General features: G+C 38.3%; 1 protein-coding gene across 2 annotated transcripts in view; it reads left to right on the top strand.

The window, feature by feature from the left end:
- Piezo2 (piezo-type mechanosensitive ion channel component 2) overlaps window positions 1-25078 on the top strand; it is a 427547-nt gene that overhangs the window by 145642 nt on the left and 256827 nt on the right. For both annotated transcript variants that reach the window (XM_013035844.1, XM_013035843.1), the window contains exon 3: window positions 7939-8064. In XM_013035844.1, coding sequence (XP_012891298.1) covers window positions 7939-8064 — 126 coding nt within the window. The remainder of the gene's footprint in view (window positions 1-7938; window positions 8065-25078) is intronic.

The following is a 25078-nucleotide window of genomic DNA, read 5'->3' as shown; positions in this document are numbered from 1 at the left end:
ACTGGTATAACAAAATATCCAAATTAGACACTTTATTAAGAACAAAGTTTTACTGAATTCACAACTTAGGAGACTCAAAACCCAAAATTAGGAAGACTTCAGTCTTTGGTTTCTGTTACAGCATGGTGGAGAGGCAAGCAAGAGGGCACATGATGAACAGGATGCCAGAAAATTCAGGGACCAGGCCTATTCTCTATACCAACTCAGTTTACAATACCAGCATCAGTCCCTTCCAAGGATAAAGTCTTCAGGAGGACTATAGTTTTTATCATCTAGGTGGCTGATATTGTTATAAATTGCATTTGAACTTTTTCCAGGTGTTAAAAGCAAGAGAATTAAAATCTTTGTTACGAGTTCTCCCCTTCCCTGCTACCCACTTCCATGACTGTAACTTTTCTTGAAAGGTGCATAGATTAAAGGCTTAATCCCCAATGTGGAGCTACCTGGAGAAAGGTGATGGGAATCTTTGGTAACTAGCTCTAGTGAGAAGTTCTGACATCATAGGGAGCTTTGTTATACTATTATGAGGATGACTATCATAATTACCTTCCACTTCCACACTTCTGCTTGATTCTTGCTGAAACACAGGTAACTAAATGCAAAGTAGATTAATTTTACCCCAAAACTAGAAAGCAGCAGCCTAGAAATTGTTTCAAATAATTTCCAGAAGACTGAGCTAAGCATCAGGATTGAGACTTGTCCAAACAGTATCCCTGAACACACCAGGAGCAAGGGGCTTCTGGCCAGACTACAGTCTTGTGTAGAAACATGGCTTTTGTTCCAAATGCAGGAAAAAGAAGGGAAAACAAAAGACAGATAACCAGAAAGACATAACCAATCATCAGCACAGGGTAAATACTTTGGAGGGATAGAGCAATACAAAGCAGTGCACAGGCTAGCTTTGGAGGAGTGGTAACTCTGTGGTGAGCCTCATGCCCCATGCTTTGAATGAAAAAAAGAGTACAAAATTAGGATCACTGACTAAAACACAGGGCTGATTACAATTCCCTGGTTTTTAAAGGACACTGAAAGATAATGTACTCATGACCTTTTTATGGTTTATTGCTTGGGAGAAGCCATGTGCCAGAAGCTATGTGCCTTTCCTCCCCTAGAGGTGTCAGCACTGAGCCTCTCTTCCTGCTCTTGGAACTCCATCCCACAGTTACTCACTGTGTCTTAATATTATTAAAGAAATATTCCAAGGCTCTTCCTGCTCTTGGAACTCCATCCCACAGTTACTCACTGTGTCTTAATATTAAAGGAATATTCCAAGGCCACCTCAGTGGAGGGAGGGCCAAAGTTCTCCTTGGGTCAAAGTTAAAGGGAATGATGTTGCAGAATTGATAACTGATTACAGTCAATTCGGAAGGGAGAAAGGTATGGAAGCCTTTGATGCAGGCATCTTCATGTTCCTGTCCCTTGTCCCTTGACTATGGTTCACCTATACTCTGAAACTATTGCTCTTCTCTGCTTATATCTGTTTTATTGTGTGGCTGATTTTGAAAGTTTCATTGTACATAAAACCAGGATAATAAATGATAATCATGTCTCCAATAACTATACCAATGGGGGAAAGAAAGTAGAGGTAGAACACTGGGCTTTTGTAAGGAAAGAGTTAGGAAGGCATGGATGGGAATTCTGTACCCCACTTGCAGGAACATAGTGGGAATTTTCAGTCCCAGTGTGGAGATTAGGAGAATACTGCAGGAAATGCCACCCTTCCTTGTTCAAATAGCTTTTTCCCTGGTCACTTCTCTGGGATTCACTCCTTTCTACCAAAAAAAAAAAAGGTTTTGGGAACTGGAATTAGAGTCTCATGAGATTTCAGACTGGTTATGAAGTACACATGTGTTCTCTCTCTTCATTTGAATTGGTAACGAGGTCCCTTTTGTTGTTGGCTGGGCCTGGGTGCTATAACTGAGCTCCTTTTGCTCAAGGTTTGAGCTCTACCACGTGAGCCACGGCTCCACTTCCATTTTTCTGGTGGTTAATTGGAGATAAGAGTCTTACAGACTTTCCTGATTCAAACCACAAACCTCAGATCTCAGCCTCCTGAGTAGCTAGGATTACAGGCGTGAGCCACTGTTCCCAGTTATTGCCATTCTTTGGTTGTATGTGTGGGTTCCAGTATTGGGCTTGAACCCTGGCTTGACAGCCTGGGTGCTGTCCCTTAGCTTTCTTGCCCAAGACTGGCATCTACCACTTGAGCCACAGCTCCAATTCCAGCCTTTTGATTCATTTGCGAAAAGGGGCCTGCAACCACTATCTTTAGATCTCAGCCTCTGGAGTATCTAGGATTACAGGTATAAATTACCATGCCCAACAGGAATGGCAATTTTTTTTAACTAACTATGGTTAAATAGCAACATGTGTTCTGCCTAAAAGCTTCCCATCTGGTAGGCATCTATAATTAATTTCATTTTGAATTTATAAGAAAACTCTTGATCCATTCATGTACTTAGGGATACCTGGGCTGGTTTCATATCTTAGCTATGGTGAATAATGCTGTGATAAACATAGTTGTGCTGGTAGCTTTTGTATGGCCTTGTTTGTGATTGCTTGGGTACATGCCCAGAAGTTTTTGTTTCTTTTTTAAAAAAATATTTTTTATTGTAAAGATATTATACAGAGGGGTTACAGTTACATTAGCAAGGTAATGAGTCCATTTCCTATCAAGCATTGCTACCTGCTGCTTTGTTTTTCCACTAGCATCTCTTTCCTCCCCACCTCCCCAACTCCTCCCTCTCCCCCCAACCCCGCAAAGTTGTGAAGTTTGTTTTCAACATAGTTTTTTGTACATCTCATTGTTACAATGGGTCATCCTGTATCCTTATTTCAGTATTGTGTTATTTCCCTTCTGCTCCCCAAATTAGAAAATTGTATATACAAGATTCAGGACACCGGAATCAATACAGTGACAACATGGGTTGTACCATGGCGGGGGGGGGGGGGAGAACATACAAAGAAACAAAAAAAATCACTAAGTACATTAAAAAGAACAACAAGAAAGATAAAGTATCTTGTGTCCCTATCTTGTGGTTCATTTTGCTTACTATCAGGTTATATGGTCATATGTACAGAGCTTTTGACCTCTTCTGCTTGTCCTAGACATGTACAAGTTATTGCAAATAAGGGAAACCATGGGACCTATGTTTCTTTGAGTTCAACCACTTTGCACAGCAGTATGGAGGTTCCTCAAAAGACTCCACATAGAGCTCCCCTATGACCCAGCAATCCCATTTTTAGGCATCTACCCAAATGATCACAAACAAGGCCATACTAAAGCTACCAGCACAACTAGGTTTATCACAGCCTTATTCACTATAGCTAAGCTATGGAACCAACCCAGATGCCCGTCAGTAGATGAGTAGGTCAAGAAAATGTTACACACACACACACACACACACACACACACACACACACACACTCGCACATACAAAATAGAATTTTATGACTCCTTCAGAAAGAATGAACCCCTCCCCCCATTTGTTAGGAAATGGAAAGACTTTTTGTTTCTTTTGTATGTTCTTCCCCCATGGTATAACCCCTGTTTTCACTGTATTTGATTCTGGTGTCCTGCATCTTGTATATCCATTTTTCTCATTTGGGGAGGGGAAGGGAAATAACAAATGCTAAAACAATGATACAGTTGACCCACTGTAAAAATGAGACTTACAAGATATTATGTTGAAAATGAACTTTACAACTTGGTGGTGGGGGGAGAGGGAGGGAGGAATTGGTGAGGTGGAGAGGGAAGGGATAGTAGGGTGAAAACAAAGGAGGGGGTAATAATGTAACTGTAACCCCTCTGTACAGTATCTTTACAATAAAAAATAAAATAAATTTGGAAAAAAGAAAACCCTCAGATTTGTATCAACTGCCTTTTCTTTTATTGGATCTGAAGAGTAATTTGTAGGAAATCCTCCAAATGAAAAATTTTCCTTTCTATGTTATTTTTTCCTATAAATGTAAGATATGCATTTTAAGTACCTATTCTGCATAGTACTTCTACTAAGTTTTCCTAATTAAGCTGTAAATAAATATATATCTTTTGAGTAAAATGGCAAAGACTTTACATACAAATAATACTTTTGGAACACTGGTTTTGTGCCAAATTGATATCAAATTTATTAATTTATCTAGAAACCTATATGGATGGAATTTTGCTGTTTTATTTTCACAAGAAAAGGCTCAGAACATGCTTTTAAAAGTATCTCTGAGCTGGGATTCAGTGGCTCACGCCTGTAATCCTAGCCACTCAGGAAGCTGAGATCTGAAGATCACGGTTCAAAGCCTGCCCAAGCAGGAAAGTCCGTGAGACTCTTATCTCCAATAAACCACCAGAAAACCGGAAGTGGTGCCATGGCTCAAGTGGTAGAGTGCTCGCTTTGAGCTGAAGAGCTGAGGGACAGTGCCCAAGCCCAGAGTTCAAGCCCAACGACCAAAAAAAAAAAAAAGAAAGAAAGAAAGAAAAAACAAACAACAACAAAAAAAGTATGTCTCAGGGATTTTGGCACACATTTATTAAGTGGAACATTTCAGAGTTAGCGTAAGTTGATGCCATCCTGAGAAATGGGGATCTTGTTCAGTATGCTGTGAATTAAGTGATACATGGCTGTAATTAGACTGGGAGTATGTGTGCTTAAGGTATATATAGTTTCAGATATTGCATTTTCTGTTTTAAAATTATTTGAATATTTTTGCTGTTGCTTCAATTTCTCTGCTGACAACTGTGATTGTTTTATATTTTAACAGTTTATCTTTATACCATGGGACATCATTATAGTGGATGTTATTGTAACATTTTCTTAAAATTCCAACTGGGGAATATCAGAATTGGCATCTGTTGATTAACTTTTCTCTTGAGAACTTGTTTTTTGTATTTTGGACAATTTGGGATTGTGTTGTGGACACTTGAAATATTTCATTATGAACACTGTAAAATCCTCTGAAGAATGTTAGTTGGTTTTTCCTCTGGTATTTAGCAGGTAATTAGTCTGTTTACATTGATGGAATCAGCTTTGATCATTTTCTGTGGGTCATTGTTAAATCAGTTGTCAAATCTTCCTATGTATTTAGGTGCATCTTATTTGTGACATGTCAGGGATATTATAGGACTTGGGGAGTTTTTGTTATCATACTTCATGTCTCATTTTTTTCAAGGGCTTTAAGAATGCATAGTTCAATAATTTATAGCTTACAGGGGATACAGGTTGTGTCCATATTGAGAATTATTGATCCTGTTCATTCTTCAATTCTTTGGATTTCTCTCCCATTTCATATTGTCAGAAGGAAAAGCTTGCATGTGTGAGGTGAGGGAGGTAGTTAGATGGCTTCAAGAGAGTACCATAGTATAGCCTGGCAACTGGGACTGTTCCCAGGGCAGATGTCAAACAAGAAAGGGAGTGAGAAGAAAAAAATGTATGGAAGAGTATATAATTGGTGGCTTTTTACTTGAATTAATTGTGCCAGTTTTATAAGTTAATAAAGGTATGGGAGTGGATCATGGATCACTTCTAAAGGCCTATGGTGTTACTGCTCTACTTAGAGTTAGCTTTCTGTATGATTATGTTCTGCTTTATTTACTCAAGTGAAAATTATCTTCTATTCAATGACTTTGATATTACATATATTCATACACAGACACTATATGTAGATATGTGTATAATAAATAAAAGACACATATCAAACTTGAAAATCTTAATGAAAGCAAATTTTATGGTAGTGAAGATGGCTCAATACACATCTCCATAAGCTGCTTCTTTGCAGAAACATCCAAAAGTCAAATAAAAACAACCAGATTCAAGCATTTTTTAGAACTATTAAAACTAGTCACAAATTTAGAGAGATCAGAGGAAACAGGCAAGTTGGAGATGGCAGGAGAGTGGGCATTTTTATTTGTCTTTCCTTGTTGCCTACCTTCCCACTGTCAGAGGATTTAAAGACAACAGCCCATATCTCCAGTTTCTGATGTTTGTTCCTGGTTCCTAGGAGAACAGAGCAGAATGGTGTGTGCACTGTCAAGTTTGGGGACTTCCTGAAAGACCGATACAAAGCACTTGACTTTATTGCATTTAATTCAGAGCTCATTCTATAAGGAGAAGTAAAATGCACGAAATTTCATTGCTACCTTGAGCAAAAGATCACCACTGAAAGAAACAGCAAAGTCCTAAAATTTTAGTAGGACCACTAAGAAGAAGTTTCTTGGGAAATTATTGCACTTAGAGGTGACCTCAGTGGGAAACTTTAAAAGTCAACTATAATATCCAGGATGGGATGTATACTAAGAAGAGATCTGAAAACATGAAACATTCACCTGTATGTGATTTCTGGTGAAAGCAGAAGTCTCAGTCATAATAAACATGCAGTTCTCGTGTAATCCCTCCATTCTCTCCACACTCTAGAACACAAAGAAATCTCTGTGAAAATGCTACCAGAAAAAATCTGAAAATATAGCCTTCACACACAATCACATATGACAGAAGATCCAGATTTAGCTACTTATGTGATATAGTTATCTAACTTGTCAACTTAATCAGATTGAGAGATGCCTGGAAGATTAGTAAAGCATATATCTGTAACCAGGGTATGCTGTGATGGTGTTTCCAGAGAGTATTAGATCCTGAGGGCTTTGACATAATGAATGGATAGTCTTAATATGATGGTGGTCCATGTAGGAGATTGGGCATGTCCTTAGGGGCTATATTTTCCCCTAGTCTCTTCTGTATTCTTACCTTTATTCTGCTTCCTGGCTTACTTAATTTGGTTGCTCTGTTTTGTCATGCCTTCCCTATCCTGGCACAACAATACTAAAAGTAGCTAATTAAATCTTGCTTTGCAAATGGGTTTAATTTTTTTTTAACAGAGAGAAACATATTGATGCTTTTCTTTTTTGCCCTTAGTCCTTCTTGCTTTTTCAGTGTTCAATTTTTTTTAGTACATTGATTTTTGTATCCTGCACCTTTATTGGTGTCATTAGTTTTAGGTTTTTGTATCTTTTTTATTGGAATATTAAGGGCTCCTCTATATAAGATTATGTCATCTAAACACCATATACAGTTTAACTTCTTCTTTGAATTTTTTCCAAACCTAATTTCTTTTGCTAAGGTTTTCTGTACCATGTTGAATGGAATGCCAACAACACCTGATTTCAGAGGAAATCTTCTATTGAGATGGAATGTCTCTGACTTTTTTTTTTTTTTTTGGCCCAGGTTGGCCTGAAACAGAGATCCTCTGATCTCAGCTTCATGAATATCTATAGCCATAGATTTGAGCCACTAAATCAAGCTTATAAATATTTTTAACTTCATGAAATGTTTCTTTTGTACCCATTGAGAAAATTGTCTATCAGCCTGTTAGTGTATGAATTTCACTTACAGATTTATGAATGTCAACGATACTTGTTTTCTGCAATAAACTTTATTGTAATTATGATATATTTTAACTTTACTATGTTATTTCAGTTGGCTAGCTGTTTTTTTAATGGTCTATGTTCATGAGTAAAATTTTCCTATAGTTTTCTCTTCTAGGTTCATTTAATTTTGTAATCAAAACTATCCTAACTTCATAACATGCTTTAGGCCACTTCCTTTTTCTACAATCTAGAATTACTTTTATAAGTTGGATGTTAACTGTTCCTTCAAAATTGGTAGCATTTTCTTATGAAATTTTCTGGATCAGGTTCTTTCTGTGGTCCTTCAATAACATGTCATGTAATAACAGTAATGATGTGTTGCATGTAATGTTACAGTGGACTTTTAATAAATGCAAAGCTTACAGATATAGAGTAATAGATAAGGTATGAATAACATTGCCTGTCTGTTTCACTGGGTCCATACACTAGGAGATGGAGAAATATGTTCTGTGTTGGATCTGAAGAGGAGGAAGTGTGGGTAGGGGTGACTGGCACCTCCTTCACTCTCTGTCCTTCTTCCCCAGGACACACAGGACGGTTGCTGAAGTCTCTGTGCTTTACCAGCCTCTCTTTCCTGCTGCTGCACATCATTTTCCACATTACACTGGCCAGCCTTGAAGCCCAGCACCGCCTTGCACCTGCCTACAACTGTGAGTATCACAACCTCTGTTCATCTTACTCTGCAGGTAACTGATAAAGCTCTGGGCCATCTCACTCACAAGAATCTGTGATGTATATTATAAAATGCATGGTAAATTCTGGTGATTGTCAATTCAGCACAACATAAATATGTATCAAGAAGATTTGCCTAGAAAATTAGGGTATGAGAGCAGCTTAGGTAATGAATTTCCAACATGCGTTGGATATTGGGTTCCTAAATGTTAGTAAAATATTCTTATCAGACCTATCTGGAAGTCAAGATTATCAAACAGTCCTTGGAACTTACATTAAAAAAAACAATGTTTAACAAGAAGACAAATATATAGTAATGCTATATTAATTACATCACAAATGTATGACCATAACATCATCCCTGGTATAAAACATAATGTAACATTATGCAGTCTGTGTGTGTGTGTGTGTGTGTGTGTGTGTGTGTGCGCGCGCGCGTGCGTGCGTGCGTGCATGTGTGTGTGTTTATGTGCTGGTTGTGGAGCCAAAACTTGCACTCTCAATCAGTATTTTTGCTCAAGGTTGGCCTTTACCACTTGAGCCACACCTTCACTTTTGGCTTTTTCCTGGTTAAATGGGATTAGAGTCTATGCATTTATCTGCCCAGACTGACTTTGAATCTTGAGTCTCAGTTCTCAGCCTCCAGAGTAACTAGAATAGTAAATCTGAGCTTCTGGCATCAGCTGCATTTCCTATGTCTTCATGCAAAAAAAAAAAAGGCATAGTACATAGAAGTTCTTTTTCAAACAGAATTCTTTTTTGGTATTCAGAGGGAAGTGGGTATCTTATATCCATTTTATTTTGAATTTATGATCTGAAAAATTCAATATATTTATGTTTTGTCTAGATATTGCCTTTCCAAAATAAATCATGGCCCATTTTTGTAGGCTGTCTGATTGTCACTTGACAAAACAGAAACATTTCAAGTAGACCAAATACAATCCATATGTTTTCAGTTAAAACTAAAGAACCCCTGGGGTGTTTGAAATACACTGTAATAACAGTTTTAACTTGTCAGTTTTTCTTTGAGGAGCCTATTTGTGGGATGAAAATTTCCTGAACTTTCATAAGCACAAGTAAAAGCAATAAGAAGTAAATACACTTTCTATAAAGTAAAATGATCAAAATTCCTCATGGACCAAAGAGTCTTGCTTAAATAAAGTGAGGGATTCTTTAGTGGAATATGAATTTCATATTCATAAATTACTCATTATCCCTCCTCCCTCACTGCTAACTTTCAGACATCTACAGAGCTGAAGTTAATATCCATTTTTGTCATTTTATAGAGTTCATAATTCTTTTGGTAACTATGTCTGACAAAGTATTTTTATTAAAGATTTATAATTTACAGTGTGACTTGTTCTTTAAATTGATATATAATTCACATACCATAAAATGGGCCTACTTAAAGTTTACAATTAGGTGTTAGACAGCCTGTGCAGTCAGCCAGAACATGCATTTCAGACCCAGTGTACACCTTCTAGGAAGCCTGCATTATAAATACTAGTTACTCCCAGCCAGTCCTAAAAGCCACTATTACACTTTCCAACTCTGTTAGACATTGCTATTCTGGATATTTCGCCTACATAGATGCAGTGTGTAGTCATTTGTGCCTGACTTCTTTTACGTGGCATAATTTTTTTAACATTCATGAGGGATGTATGCCAACTGCATTCCTCTGTATGACTAAATAATATTCAATTGTTAAAATGTGGCTGTGTTTGGTAACAGCCAAACATTATCCTGCTGCTGCAATTTTGATAAAACATGGTATTTATGCCAGTACTGGAAGCCTACTCTGGTAATCCTAAACTATTCACGAGGATGTGAGGATCACAGTTTTGAAGTCATCCTAGACAAGAAAGTCCAGAGACTCTTATTGCCAATTAACTAGTAAAAAGTCCAAAAGTGAATCTGTGGCTCAAGTGTTAGAGCAACTCCATTTAACAGAATGGTTGAATCTCACTCAGCGTGGGGCCATGAGTTTAAACCCCAGTACTGGCACAAAACAAAACAAACAAAATCCATGATATTGATAAGGTCATTTTGATTTCAATACAGTGATAAAGAACAATTATTATGTTTGGCCAAGTTCACGTGTAGCACAGATTGTTGACAAGATACTTCATACTACTTCTTGACCAAAATCTGACTAAGACAAGTAAGACCATACCACAGATTACATAACCATAAATCTTATTCAAATTTTTAGAAGACCATTTCAAACATGAATTCCCCATCAGTATTAAAACTTAATGCATTTTTAAAATCTGAGTTTATAAATATAGAACTTGCCCCTTATCTCAAGTAGTTTAGATGCTGAGGGATATAGGGAAGAGGACTGGTAATGTCCAGCTAGGAAATGAAATTCATGGTCCCTTCTGACTCAGCATGGCTAGGCATTCCTTTTATATACAAGAAGATTTTCTACAACATTAAAAGCAATACAATTTGAAAGGTTAAAAAAACATTTCCTTCTCTAATGTATCAATTTTGTATATGTTCTTTAATGAAATGTAGATAGAACAGATATAGGGATATAACACAAACACATATGTCCATGCACATACCCACACACACGTCTGAGGAGCCTTGATACCTCATCTGTGGACAAGGGTTCAAAATACTCAGTTGCTCAGGTGGGAGCTGTATTGATACCCTGAAAGTATCTTTATTTCCCAGGAGTGGAGGGAGGAAGCTGGCTCAGTGCAGTGAGGGCTGACCGCTTAGCCTCCCTCTTCCTGTCTGCTCTTCCCTCTCAGTCTTGTGGTGTTGGAACTGCTTCTCTAAACCTCATTTCCTAAACATCATCCCCAAGTCCCTGACAAGGACCATGTCTTATGTGTCCTCTACTGTTATTCCTTACTGCACTGTAACTTGAACAAGTCCGAATCAGAGGAATGCCTTCCATTCCCTCTTTCCTTCCCTCATCTCTTAAGCTTCCTTGTGAAAGAACTCCTTTGCACAAATAAGCGCCAACTGAATGGAAGTCAACAACCATAAATTTTATTTTTACGAAGTTAAATTCCAATGTGAAGCTTATTTCTAACAAAGTTAAGGTTCCAATTTGAAGATCCAAATATTTTTGATGGAATAATGAATACCCAAGGGTTAGGTTAAAGTCTGAGTTTTAAAAAAAAAAAGAGTTCTTTATTTTCAGCCCTAAGCACCCTGAAGGTGAGTTTATAGACATCATAAATTTCTTCTGAAAAAAGCCAGTGTTGCTAGAGGAGGGCCATCGCCAGGTGTTGCGAATGCTGTTTGCCTCCGTTTCATGTGTAGCATTAATATTAATGCATTCTCGAAAAGGATCAAAGAGAAGGACAAACAAACTTCAGAGCTTGGCAAACTCATTCATGTCCCAGATTGACACAGACTAGGTTTTCAGCCTACAGCATTTGTTTAATGATCAAATTCTATAAACTCCTATAAGTCCTGGGAGGGTGGGTAATGGAAATACCAGCTTTTCATTTAGAGTTGACTTCACTTCACTGCTGAGATTGTTTCTCCACAGTTAGAGTTAGGATTTTACCATCAAAGTTGTAAATATAAACTCCATTATGTCAGTAGCCTGAATTCTAGGAGTCAGTAGCTCATGCCTGTAATCTACTAGTCAGGAGGCTAAGATTTTAGGATCATGGTCTGAAGCCAGCCAGGGCAGAAAAGTACATGAGAGTCTTATCACTAATAAACCAGCAAAACAAACACACAAAAACTGGAAGTGGTCAAACGAAACAAAAACAACAAAAAAGCTCAAGTGGTAGAGTGGCAACCTTGAGCTAAAAAGCCAAACAAGAGCACAAGGCCCTGAGTTAGTACCAGCACATATACACTTTTTTTTTTAATGTTCAAGATTTTTGTGCTGGGAAAGAAAGAATATACCAAAACAAGTAGCTTCAGACTCAAGACCACCAAGTGCTCATTTATATATTTATGTGTGTTTCATTTTTGTTTTCCTAATGACTTCTTTCCCAATTTAAATTTCTAGGCTCACCACCATGATAGCAAAAGCTCTCAACATCCCTTGGGACCCTAAACCCCGTGTTTTGGGATAGCATTTTAAATACTGAGCCATCATAAGATTCTGTTCCCCTGGAGTCTTGTGACTATTAACTGGCAGTAGTGAAGATTTTTTTTCAAGTCACCCTGTTTAGTTTTTGACTGGCTGGCAGATTTGTTAAAGGTACCATTGTGTAGGATTGAAATTTAACACTCCCTTCCCTGTCCCACGTGCTTTATTTCTAAATCTGCGTTCTTATACTAAGTGAGGGGGTCCATGGAGCAAAGGAGACCTCTGTAAATTTTGCTCAAATGTGTGGTGCCACTAACTAAAATATTTTCATTCCATCAAAACTATGCTACTTAAATAAATGTGAACCTGGTTTCAATTATGTCATTACAAATTACACAGAAGTACTCTGTCTGACTCGTTGGTAGATACGTGGCCCTGTGAGCAGCATTTCAAGGCCAGTCTAGATTGTGTGTGTGTGTGTGTGTGTGTGTGTGTGTGTGTGTGTGTGTGTGCTGGTTCTGGGACTTGAACTCAGAGCCTAGGCACTATCTCTGAGCTTCTTTGTGCTCAAGGCTAACACTGTACTACTTGAGCCACAGCACCACTTCTGTTTTTTTTCTGAGTAGTTTATTGGAATCTCATGGAATTTACTGCCTGGGCTGGCTTTGAACCACTATCCTCAGATCTCAGCCTCCTGAGTAGCAAGGATTACAGTATGAGCCACCAGCACCCAGTTGCCAGTCTAGATTCTTGAACTGTGTCTTCAGAAAACTTTTGGGTCCAAAAAATTGGAAGAGAAGTTCCTGGTGATAATAGATATTTAGGGTAGCTGTTTATAGGGTATCTAATGAGATTATAAGACCAGTGATCTTTGTACTTGGTTTCTAATGACTCCATTTCTGTTGCAAATGGTTCCCTTGTCTTTTGAAGATGGGCCTCCATGCAGGCCCATCTCATTTACTCACCTGCCATTGGTGGGTGGGTGGGGTTCTGGGCTAGACAGCTGTGCTCTTAGGGAAGCAGAGGCCTGGGAAGAGGTAGGGGAGTTTAGATGCCAGGCCCTGCCCAGCTGGAGCTAGCCTAATTATTTCATTCACAAAGAGGCCATCTGTGGGCCCAGTGGGGCTGTGTTTATAGTTTTCTCATCTAGTTTTTCATTCTGGTTTTTCTTCCTTTGCTTGGACAAGTACACTGCCCCATTGAGTGCTGAACATTAATGTAGGGTCTACATTGAGGAGGAAACAGGTTTTGAAAAGACAAAGTATCTCCATGAAAGACATCAAGCATCCAAACTGTCCTTTTTTTTTTCCTTTCTCTCTTCCTTTTTTTTTTTTTCCATTTTGTGCAGTTAACTATGTTTTAATCTCAGGGTATTGTGCTAGTTAGACAAGTGGCTCTGCCACCAGAGACACCTTTCCTACTCTTTTTGTTTTGTTCTGTTTTGGTTTGGTTATTTTTCAAGATCAAGTCTTGCTTTTTGACCAAGACTGGTTTTAGCCTCAAATCCTTCTACCTGCACCTCCTGCCTATCTGGGATTATAGACACTTGACTTATTTGTTGAGGTGGGTTTAATTTGTTAAAATGTCTTACTGCTCTTCAAAAGTCTTACTTTTACTTGGAGAGAATGAAGTAAGGGGGTGACATTGTCCAAAAAGAATTGTACTTGTTACCTGACTTATGTAACTGTTACCCCTCTATACATCAGTTTATAATAACAGTATTTTTTTTACTCTTAGTTTTTCCAAAAGTCTTATAACCTTTTTGCTTTAGTTGACCTGGAAACACAACCCTCTCATTCTTCATCTCCTGAGTATCTGGGATTATAGGAATGACCACTGTGCTTGGCCTAAGCACTCTCTCTTTCTCTCTTCCTGTGTGTGTGTGTGTGTGTGTGTGTGTGTGTGCACGTGCGCACATGCACATGCTCATGCACATGTGCATGTGTTACTGAGGATAGAACTCAGAGCCTCACACATACTAGGTGAGCACTATACCACTGAGTTATTCCCAGCTCCAGAGTTGGAATTGGAATATTAATCATCAGTCTATTAGAGGTACTTCTCCTCAATAAAAATGGCCAAAAGCAATGGCTCATGTCTGTAATCCAGGTAAGGTAGAGTTGGGAAGATTCGAGTTCCAGGACAGCCTGGGACAAAAGTATGTAGGACCCCATGTCAACTAATAAGCCTGATGGAGTGGTGCATCCCAGTCATCTCAGCTATGATACCGGGGAGGACTGAAATCCAGGCCAGCTCTGGACAAAAGCACAAGGGCCTACCTGAAAAGTAATTCCACCAGAAAAGGGCATAGTTCAGTGGTAGTGCATGTTATGCCTGGCAAGGGTGAGGATCGGAGTTCAAACCACAATGGTGCCCAAAACAAAAGGAAAACAATATCTGGATCCAGTTTTGTTTCTTCCTCAGGCTGTCTGCATGGAGATTGGGGTAACACAGCTGACTTGTTCTTTATTCAGGTCCTCTAAGATCATGTGGGTCATGGATGTTCTGTCATGTGTGATGGGATAGATTAGCCCATAGTCCTGCTTCCTTCAGCCCCTTATAACCAAAGCAAATTGATTTTTTGATCCATGAACTCACATTGGTACTTACCAGCCTGGATCTAGTCTGGCATTCTGAGGAGTGGGTAAAACAATAATGGTAAAGACAAAATTATGGTCAGTAGATTCTGGATGAAAGCAAGAGATGAAAGAGCGCTCTTAGAGACTCACATTTGATGGAGTTGCTGCTCCTGGAATAACAAATAGGAGTCGTTTTCACTGCTAAAAGCCAGACACAGCCAAGAGGGCAAGCTGAGGCTCTGATCATATGGAAGGGAAGGGAAGAGAAGCATCCTTAGGATGAATCCTTGGAGGAGGAGTCATACCGATGTTCATGCATTTTCCAGTGAACAGCTCAGCCTGTGAGAAATACTTGAAACTACTTAATGTAGCATAGTAGGTGACAATGAACTAGACACTCATCTCTCTGACCCAGTTTCCACTACTTAGGTATAAAGGAAAAATAGCAATCACTATCACATAGGTCGTTGTGAAGATTCAGTTAATTCAGCCAGGCCCTTAGAACCATCTTTGGTTCATGAGGGCTCAACAAGTGTAATTCACTGCTACAAAAGTTACAGAAGTTGTATTTCATGTTCAAGGTCCCATACCCTGAAGAAAGAACTAGAAATACACCTGGGATCTCTCGGTACACGTGCCCTGGGCACGTGGCCTAGGGCATTGGTTCTGAGCTAGATGTCTGGATCCTTTATGGTCTTCGTATTATTCTCTCATTGACTTGAAAGCTTGTCAACAAATTCTACAATTTCTATCATGCAGAATTCTAAGCATGTTGGGTAACTTGGACACGTCTTAATCACTTTATGTCTTAATTACTTCATGGCTTTCACTATCATAATATTGGTGGGAAAAGTGAGGCCAGAGGCAGAAAGTGTCTTATATTAGATCCCTTGATTAGTTAGCAACAAATCCAGAATTCCTGAACTTATCCAGACTTTTTCCAAATATGCCCTGCAGTCTGGTGAGCTTCCTAAGGAACTGTTCTTGGAGAAGTCAGGCTTTGACTGCTCAGATTTTGATAATAAGATTAAGATGCACAAAGTTTGCAGTTTGTGTTTAGTAAGAGGATAGTTAATATCATATACTAATTCTAACTAAATGGTTAATAGTTGCTTTGTTTGGAAGATGGCATTAGCCTTTAATAACATCTTTGTCGTTAAGAGTGAGTCACAGCAGGGAGTCATGGTTCAAAAAGAAATATAATTGCTACCCGATTCATGTAATTGTAGCTCCTTTATATATAACCTCTACAATAGTAATAAAAATTAAAAATAAAAAAGAGTCACATAGACTCACCCATACATCTGATGACCTGAATATATTTCCCAGACCTCTTGAGCCCATTTTTCTTGCCACCTCCCTTCAAGTGAGTGCAGTCATAGCCCTCTGTCAACATGCTTATAACTGTGATCTTTTGGTCTATAACTGTCTTGGATCTTTACATTTAAAGCCTGAAAAGTTAGAAGACAATTTTTTTCTTGAAGATATAAGTCAGTTAGTAAGTCAGCAAGAATAGTTAGATATGCTAACTTTTATTGTATAGAAATCTACCTTCTTCTAAGATGAACCCTTCAGATCCTATATCCCGAGGCTGTTTTAAAATAAAATATAACCAATCTAGTGTTTTCTCTACAATATTTGTTCAAGTATTGGGGAGAGTTGTGATGTCACATCTAAGAGTCTTTTCAGGTACTTCTTAAGTCTGGCTCTGCCTGGCCTTTGCCCTCTCTTGCCCAGTGGGATGTCTCACCAAGTGGGGTAATGGGAGCCTGATACATACCAACAAAGCAGTGCTATTGTTTTCTTGTTCTGGTAAATGTCATGGTGTGGGTAAGAAGTGTTTCCCATAGGCTCATGTATTGGAAGCTTCATTTCCAGCTATGGGCTTTTGAGAAATGCTTGCATTCTGATGTAATCAAGGGTAATCCTCATGGATTCATAATGGGCTGATGTTATTGGGAAGTAGTGAAGTGGGAGGTTGCCTACTTAAGGAAGTCATCACTCAAGGTATACTCTGGAATGTGCATCTTTGTACCCTTACTTCTTTCTCTTCTCTGTGCTCCTGGCTGCAAGGAATAGCGAGCAACTTTGCTTCATCAGCCTTTCAGTACTGCTCTGCCTCACTATGCACACATACAATGGAGCCCACAAGTATGGACTGAAACTATTGGCCAAGATATATTTTCTCAGAAGTAGCACCATAGCTCAAGTGGTAGAGCACTTGCCTTGAGCTGAAGAGCTGAGGGACAGCGCCCAGGCCCAGAGTTCAAGCCTCACAACCGCCAAAAAAAAAAAGAAGATATATTTTCTCTTTATGTATTTTAAGTATCATGGTGATATAAGTCTGACTAATAGACTATCCTTCCTCCCATTAGCTGAAGCTGTTGATTCATGTAGATCTTAATGAAAACATCAAATCCATTTCGTGTGCAATTCTATTTATATTTCTTTGAAGGCAGAGGGGGGGTTGCCATCTTGGATGTAGAGTTTGTATTCTGACTAGGCAGAGCAGAGATCTCCTCAGCAAAAGTCTCATTTATCCCATCTCATACCAGTTTTTTTATGTGTGCATGGCTCTAGGTGTGGGCATGTGTGCATTTGTGTGCACATATGGGCATATGCATGGATACATAGGTGTGTGCATGTACACCTATGTGAGTGCACCATTCCAAGTTTTGCTCTAAATTCAGTGAAGATAATGGTCTTCAAGTACAATTGGTCACTCTGTGCTAGGCATGTTTTATTTGTAATTCCTCAATTCCATAGAGCAGTTCCGTATATTTTACTGTTGCAGCAGCATAGCAAATTAGTCCTACTGTTAGTTTTTTTTACGAAAGGAGAAATGGGAGAACAAGAGTAGTAGCCTGTGGGATGTTTAGGAGGGCTGGGTAGGGAAGTTACTGAAGAGCAGCATTCCTGGGCTTCTCCCCACCTCCAGCTCCCCACCCCCACCCTTTTAATTCCACACATTCTGCCTCCCTTCCACCTCTGCTAGGGGTGTTGCCCTGACAGCCTGCTCTTACCCACACATCCTTCTTACACTGCTTCACTTGGCCCACCCATAGTGTTGCCACCTCCTCCAGGAAACCTGAGCCAAACCCCCAGGCAGATGAGATCATGTGCCTCTGTATCCTCTAGTACTTTAAAGATCTGCTCTTCGCCCTGCCATGTGGAGATATAAGCACTGACTTTCCTTGTTCTCCCATTAGAAGATATTGAATTGAGGGCCAGGACTCTAATGTTTTATTTGTTTTGGTAATGTGAGCACCTACCAGAATGGCTGATAAATAGATAGTATCATGCTCAATAATTGTTGGAAGGGTGAATAACTGAATTAGGAGCAACCAAAAAGGAAAAGAAAGTGTGAAAAGATGAAACTTGATGGCTCACCTGGTTTGTTGTAGGAGAAGTTCCAGGTGGCCTCTGCACCCAAGCTCCTGTCTGAGTTGTGGGTGAGTACAGCCACAGAATGACAGGTGCCCTATCCCCACACACGGTCAGTTCCTCCTCTCTCCCCTCTGAGGATCACACTGAACCTTTCCTACTCAGTTGTCCCCACTTCTCTTTTCAGTTCATGAGGAAATTAGGAACATGTGTTGTATTTTTCAATGAAAATTGCTTATCAAAAAGAGATAATTATGCATTACCTAGATTGTGAAATGGTAACCTCTGTATAACTTCTTAATGAGAAAATAAAGCCAGGCACTGGTAGGTCACACCTGTAATCCTAGCTACTGAGGAGGCTGAGATCTGAGGATCACAGTTCAAAGCCAGCCCAGGCAGGAAAGTCCATGAGAACCTTATCTCCAGTTAACCACCAGAAAACTGGAAGTGGCGCTGTGGTTCAAGTGGTAGAGTGCTTGCCTTGAGCTGAAGAACTCAGGGACAGTGCCCAGGCCCATAGTTCAAGCCCCACAACTGACAAAAAACAAAAAACAAAATAAGATTATTATATTTTTGAAAATTACTTATCAAAGCTGGATGCTGGTGACTCATACCTATAACCCCAGCCACTCAGGAGACTGAGAACTGAGGATCAATGTTTAAAGCCAGCCTAGGCAGAAAAGGCTTTAAGACTCTAATCTCCAATTAACCAGCAAAAGCCAGAAGTGGAAGTATGGCTCAGTGCTAGAGGGCCAGCATTGAGTGAAAATGCCAAGGAAGAACACAAGGTCTTGAGTTCAATCCCCTGTACTAGCAAAATAATAACAATTAATAACAATAACAATTGCTTTTCAAATAAAGTTACGTATCATTTATTTTCTTTGTAAAAGGAAATATGAATTGCTCCTTGGCTTTGGGGGAAATTAAATCAAATAAAGTTACATAGCATTTATTCTTTTTGTAAAAGGAAATGTGACTTGCTCCTTGGATTTGGGGGAAATTAAATCAAATAAAGTTATATAGCATTTATTCTTTTTGCAAAAGGAAATGTGAACAGCTCCTTGGATTTGGGGAAAATTAAATAAAGTTACAGAGCATTTATTATCTTTGTAAAAGGAAATGTGAATTTCTCATTGGATTTGGGGAAAATTAAAGGTGTAAAATATTAAAGCGAAACTGAGATTAGAGGTGAAAAAAGAAAGGAAAGAGAAAGTAATCATAGGTCTTATAATAAGATTAGGACCGGGGGAAAGAGCCTTTCAAAGAGTCATTTCCACCAGGGAAATCCAACTGATCTACCCCTATATCCTGCCCACCAGTCCTTGCTGGAAGATAAATCACAGCTCAAAATCTAAAACAATTTGGAATTGATTTTTGTTTGCTTAAATAACAGTCTCCCTAACCTCAGTTTCATGATGCAGCATTTCTTTTGTAAATTATTTACAATAAAAGCACTAACCCAAGTCTGTGTGGTATAGGAGTAAACTTAACCTCAAAATTATAGACATAAAACTCTCACTGTATGTTCCCAATTTATTGTAAAATGAAGGGCATTTCAAGGGTGTAATGGAAGCAGCGGAATTAAGCTGAGTGTTATGCTATTCCAGAAAATATTCACTGGATAGCACAAGTTGAATTATTTATCAGACTTACATATAAAACTGGTATTTTAGGGGACTTACATAGCTTCAGTTATTTCACAAAATTAAAACCATTTTCCCCAAACTGAAGTTGGAATTTGAGCAAATCCTCTTGATTTTGATTATTAAGAGTATATTTTAGAGGCCAGGCATGGTGGTGCATACCTATAATACTAGATTTGTTGTGCAGGCATATATAGAGGTACAAGGTGCCAGCTTAGACTTGTTACCCTGAGGTAACTTAGAGTTACCTTAGAGTTAGTGTTTCTTGAAATATTCAGCTAGCTCTCATAAAAAGGAGTCCTTTTAAAGTATATTTAAATTATTTTACGTCGGTGCTGATGGCTCACAACTATAATTCTAGCTACTTGAGAGCTGATAATCAGAGGATCTAGGTTTGAGGCTAGCCAGGCAGGAAAGTTCAGAAGACCACTTCTCACTAATAGTGAGAGGAAAGGAAGTGGCACCAGTCTGTAATCCTAGCTCTGAGGGAAGCTGAGATTGGGATAATAGTGGTTCCAGGCTAGCCAGCCTGGGCAGAAAACTCTGCAAGACTCTTGAGTGTAGAGAAGGGGGACAAAGTGGGCCAGTCTAACAGTACAGTCTTTGTTTGAGAGGAAGGTACACATGGCAGCTCAAACACATAGATGGTGGCTTAGGTGTGCACCTCAGTGAGAAGTAAAATCCAATCTCAAAATTAGCCAATGGAGATAGATAAGGCTCAAGTAGCTGCCTTGCAAGTGGAATCTCTAAGTTCAAATTCCACTATCATCAAATGAATGAATATGCATATCTAGATCTATCTGTCTGTCTGACATACATATTTAATGAGTTTTCAAGCAGTTGCTGCAATAAAACCAATATTAATGTCAAAAGTGTATACTCATCAGTTGGGGAATTTAGAATTTTATCAAAATGAAAAGATGAAAAGCAGCTTCCTTTCTGTAAGACCAAGCACAAAGCCTCATGACTGCAAATATCCCAAAGCTGATAGAAAGCTATATGCTTTCTTGTTTAGTCATCCACATTATATGAATGTACCCAGTTGTTGTACTTTGTCCCATACATATGTACAAGGAATATGTATCAATTTCCTGAACTTTAAAAATATTATGAAAAGTGACATGAATTTTGATATATGTAAATATAGATGATATACATTAAACTGAAGATTCCCTGAAACTGAAAACATGTCATTATAAATTATTCAGGAAACAGTATCCAATACATAAAAATTATCTCTATTTTTAATTATTACATTTAGGTATTTGTAGTGTAATAAACATTTACTACCATAAAATACTTTGTGATGAGGTAAAAAGTGTATGCTTTTTTCTTTTATGCTGCTTGAATTCAGAGCCTCATATTCTCACTTGACATTTTCACTCAAGGTTGGCATTCTACTACTTGAACCACACCTCCACTTTTGACTTTTTGGTGGTTAATCAGAGATGAGTCTCATGGACTTTTCTGCCTAATTTATTTTAGAACCTAGATCCTTAGATTTCAGCCTTCTGTGTAGAGATGACTACAGGTCCCGTGCCATCGTAATCCAACCTAGATGTCTTTATTAAAGGTATGACAAATGAATATTTTTTCCAGAACAGTGAGAATTTTCTTTTACAGTGCTGGAGATTAAAGTGAGGGCCTTCTTCATGCTAAGCAAACTCTTCAGAATTACAACCCTGACTCCTTTTTTACATTTTGTTTTTGAGATCATGTTTTTCTAACTGTGCCAAACTGGTCTCAAATTTTTTATACTCTGGCTTCTGCCTCTTCAGCAGATGAGATTACAGGAGTGTACCAACATGCCCCACTCTACAGTTATAATTTAGATCAGAGATCCTTGTCTAAGTCTGAAAACCTTTTCTTTTTACTGTGAAGATTTTTAAAATGAAACAAGAAAAATGAATTTCCCATTTAGGAGAACTCTTTGAATCAGTTGTACACATTGGCAAAATTTGAATCAATATGCTAGTAAAATATGTCTTACTAATTAACATTTCCCTAATAAGACTGGATTGTGGAAGTGGAAATGTGGCACAAATGATAGAGTGTTAGCCTTTAGTGAAAAAGCTAAGTAAGAGTGTGAGTCCCTGAGTTCAAGCCCTACTACACAAACACACGCACATACACACGCAAATGCACACACACCAACAAAACTAAATTATTAGATGAATTGTTGATGAAATATATTGGATGGCATTTCTCTGTGCTAGTCACAGGCATTGTCAACAGTATCTGACATTTGCTTTACTCTAGAATTCTTACTTAGTTTTGACTTTGTGTCATGACAATAAATAATCTCAATAATGATGTAACTTAGATTTACTCTCCCTTAGTAATTGTATGAGTTAAGCTCTATACTCAGTAATAGAATTCTCACAGAGCTGATAGTCTTATTTGTTTTAAAGTTAGAATGATGAAATTCATACCTTAGAGTATAGCTATGGTTTTTGTAGGCTTAGCACATTTTTAATTCCAGATTGTCTTAAACACATACAAAGGTTTTGTTTCTACTAATATGAAACTAGGAAATATTTTTTTTCTTCATGGTGCTGAGGATTGAATTCAGGGCCCAGAATTTTCTATATAGGTATTCTACCAATTGAGCCATGCCTCCAGCCCCCTTTAGGGTTGATTAGTTTCAAAGTATGTCTCAATTTATGCTTGGGCTGACTTGAGCTGTGATTCACCTACTTCTGCTTCCCCATTGGGGATAATGGTGGTGCCATTATACTCGCCATTGCTTGAGATGGAGTTTAATCAATTAATATTTGCCTGGGCTAACCTCAAATTGAAATCCCCAGTCTCTTACTTCCCAAATAGCTAGAATTACTGGCTTGAACCATCATGTCTGGCTAATATTTATTAGGTATGATATGATTTTTTTTGTCAGTCGTGGAGGCTGAACTCTGGGCCTGGGCGCTGTCCCTCAGCTCTTCAGCTCAAGGCTAGTGCTCTACCACTTGAGCCACAGCACCACTTCTGGCTTTTTTCTGCTTATGTGGTACTGAGGAATCGAACCCTGGGCCTCACCTCATGCATGTGAGGCAAGTACTCTACTACTGAGCCAACTTCCCAGCCCCAGTATGATGTGATGTTTTACGCTATGGATATATTGCAGAAAGATTTGCTCAAAATAACATATCTGACTCTTCACTAATGTATGTGTTGTGGTGAGAAAAATGTTACATTTTATTCTTTAGTAAGTGTGAGACATATAGTACATTATTATTACTTTAATCACCATGCAATACAATATATGTCTCAACTTTGCCCTCTGATATAACTGAAAATTTACATCTTCTTTATTTATTTACACGTCTCATCTTTCTCTATCCCTTTCCATTCTTGTTTCTATGAGATCAAGTATTTATATCCCACATATAGGTGAGATTATCTAGTTTTATCTTTCTGTCTGGTTTATTTTATGAAGCATAATGTCATTCAAACCCATTCATATTGTCTCAACAGAGAATTGCTTTCTTTTGGGGACTTAGTATTATTCCCACAGTGTTCTTTATCTGGTTGTCCTTTGATTTGCATTTAGGGTTCTTCCATATCTTGCCTATTATGAATTCTGCTGAAATGAGCATGAGAGTACAGATGTTTGTTTGGCATACCAGTATTTCCTTTGGATTCAGACCATACTGGGATTGCTGGATCACATGATAGCTCTATTTAGTGTTTTGAGGAACTTCCTGACTACTTCCTGAAATAGCTGTTACTAGTATACATTCACACTAACAGTATACTAGAGTTTCTTTTCTCCATATTCTCTCCAATACTTAATCATCTTTCTGATACTAATTAGGTATTCAGTCAGATATGAAGGTATCCCATTTTGGTTTTTAATTTACACTTCTCAGATGAGCAGGTTTTCATAAGTCTGTTGGCCATTTGACTCTCCTGAGAGATATCTTTAAATACTTTCATCATTGGTAACCAGGCACAAATCTTGCCATGGATAATCTTGCTACTGAGTAATGTATTTCTTATATATTTTGGATAACTAACCCTTATTATTTGCAAGTATTTTCTGCCATCTATGTTTTTTTAACTTTGCGGATTGTTTCTTTGTATTCGTAAATTATTCTAGATAGAACGGACAATTTGACAAATTTAATTCTTCTAATCCATGAACATGGCATATCTCCAGTATTCAATTAAAATAAAGTATTTACCTACCATTCATCATGTAGTGATCCTCGGTCCAGAGGCAGGTAATATAGTAGAATAAAAGCAGATACAATAAAAGCAAATAGAAGGGGAGATGAATGAAGAGGAGAAGAGGGAAGAGTGGTCAAGAATTCAATGTATATCCTATAAAATTAAGAAATGCGGTGGAATGGGTAAATTGGGAGGGATGGGTTGGAATGTTAAAAGGGGGGCCTTTTATCAAGACGTACTGTATTTAGAAATTGCTTTGTTTAATGGCAATTCCTTTGAACAACTACCTAAAGATAATAAAATTACTTAAAAGCAAAATAAATAGGGGGTCTAAGGGCATGGTCCAGGGGATAGAGTGGCAGCCTTTGAATGAAAGTATCAGACCTTGAGTTCAAGTCTTAGTCTTGGAAAAATAAATATAAATTTTTGCTATCAAGGAGCTAATATTCTGTCATGTTGTGGATATATAGACAGTTGAGCTATTTTAAAGGCAATAGTAACTAACTCAGACTAGTAGAAATGAAATAGTAAGGTTAGCTATAATTTCAAGTTGTCATAGCAAGGCTGTGGAAAAACAAAGAGCAAACACAAGAAAATCAATGCAGAGGCCCTTCTCATAAACACCTTCCTGTTTGAGCTCACTCTTGACCATACACAGTACCTCTTTTGTTTTGGGTTTCATTTGCTTGCAAAGCACATGCTTTATGAAGTTCTTCATACACGATCGAATGTTCCACCTATGGAAGGAAGGCACCGAGACACAAGCACTGACCGCTCTTCTGGTTACTATGTATTGACATCTTTCTCACATCAGGATCCCCAGATAACCGAGACAGGAAGAATCCAGGCAAGGTTCATGCTAGAGACAATTCAGTGCTTTCAGTCTCCTTTATTCTTTTTCCTTATAGAGTCCAACCTCCATTTCTCTTCCCCAAGGCCTTATGTCAGTAGGTATTAATGTTGACCTTGGACTGAATGTTTGTTATTCTAGCCCTAGTTCAAGAAATTCTCTTTTAAAGCCTGTTTATTTCAATTCCATGTCAAAAATGTAGTGAACGGAAGCATTTGTTCTATGTGAATACATCAAGTGAAGCACTCACACATGCCTTCCTCAGCTTTTCCTCACCATCTCTTTCTTTCTTACTTCTGTCCCCTCCTCTCTTCTCCTTTTCCTCCTCTCCTCTCTCCCTGGTTCTCTTTTCTC

This window comes from Dipodomys ordii, unplaced genomic scaffold (genome assembly GCF_000151885.1).
Source record: "Dipodomys ordii isolate 6190 unplaced genomic scaffold, Dord_2.0 Scaffold226, whole genome shotgun sequence".
Lineage (NCBI taxonomy): Eukaryota > Metazoa > Chordata > Mammalia > Rodentia > Heteromyidae > Dipodomys > Dipodomys ordii.
The sequence above is the reverse complement of the archived record's forward strand: the minus strand, read 5'-3'. Positions and strand labels throughout refer to the sequence as shown.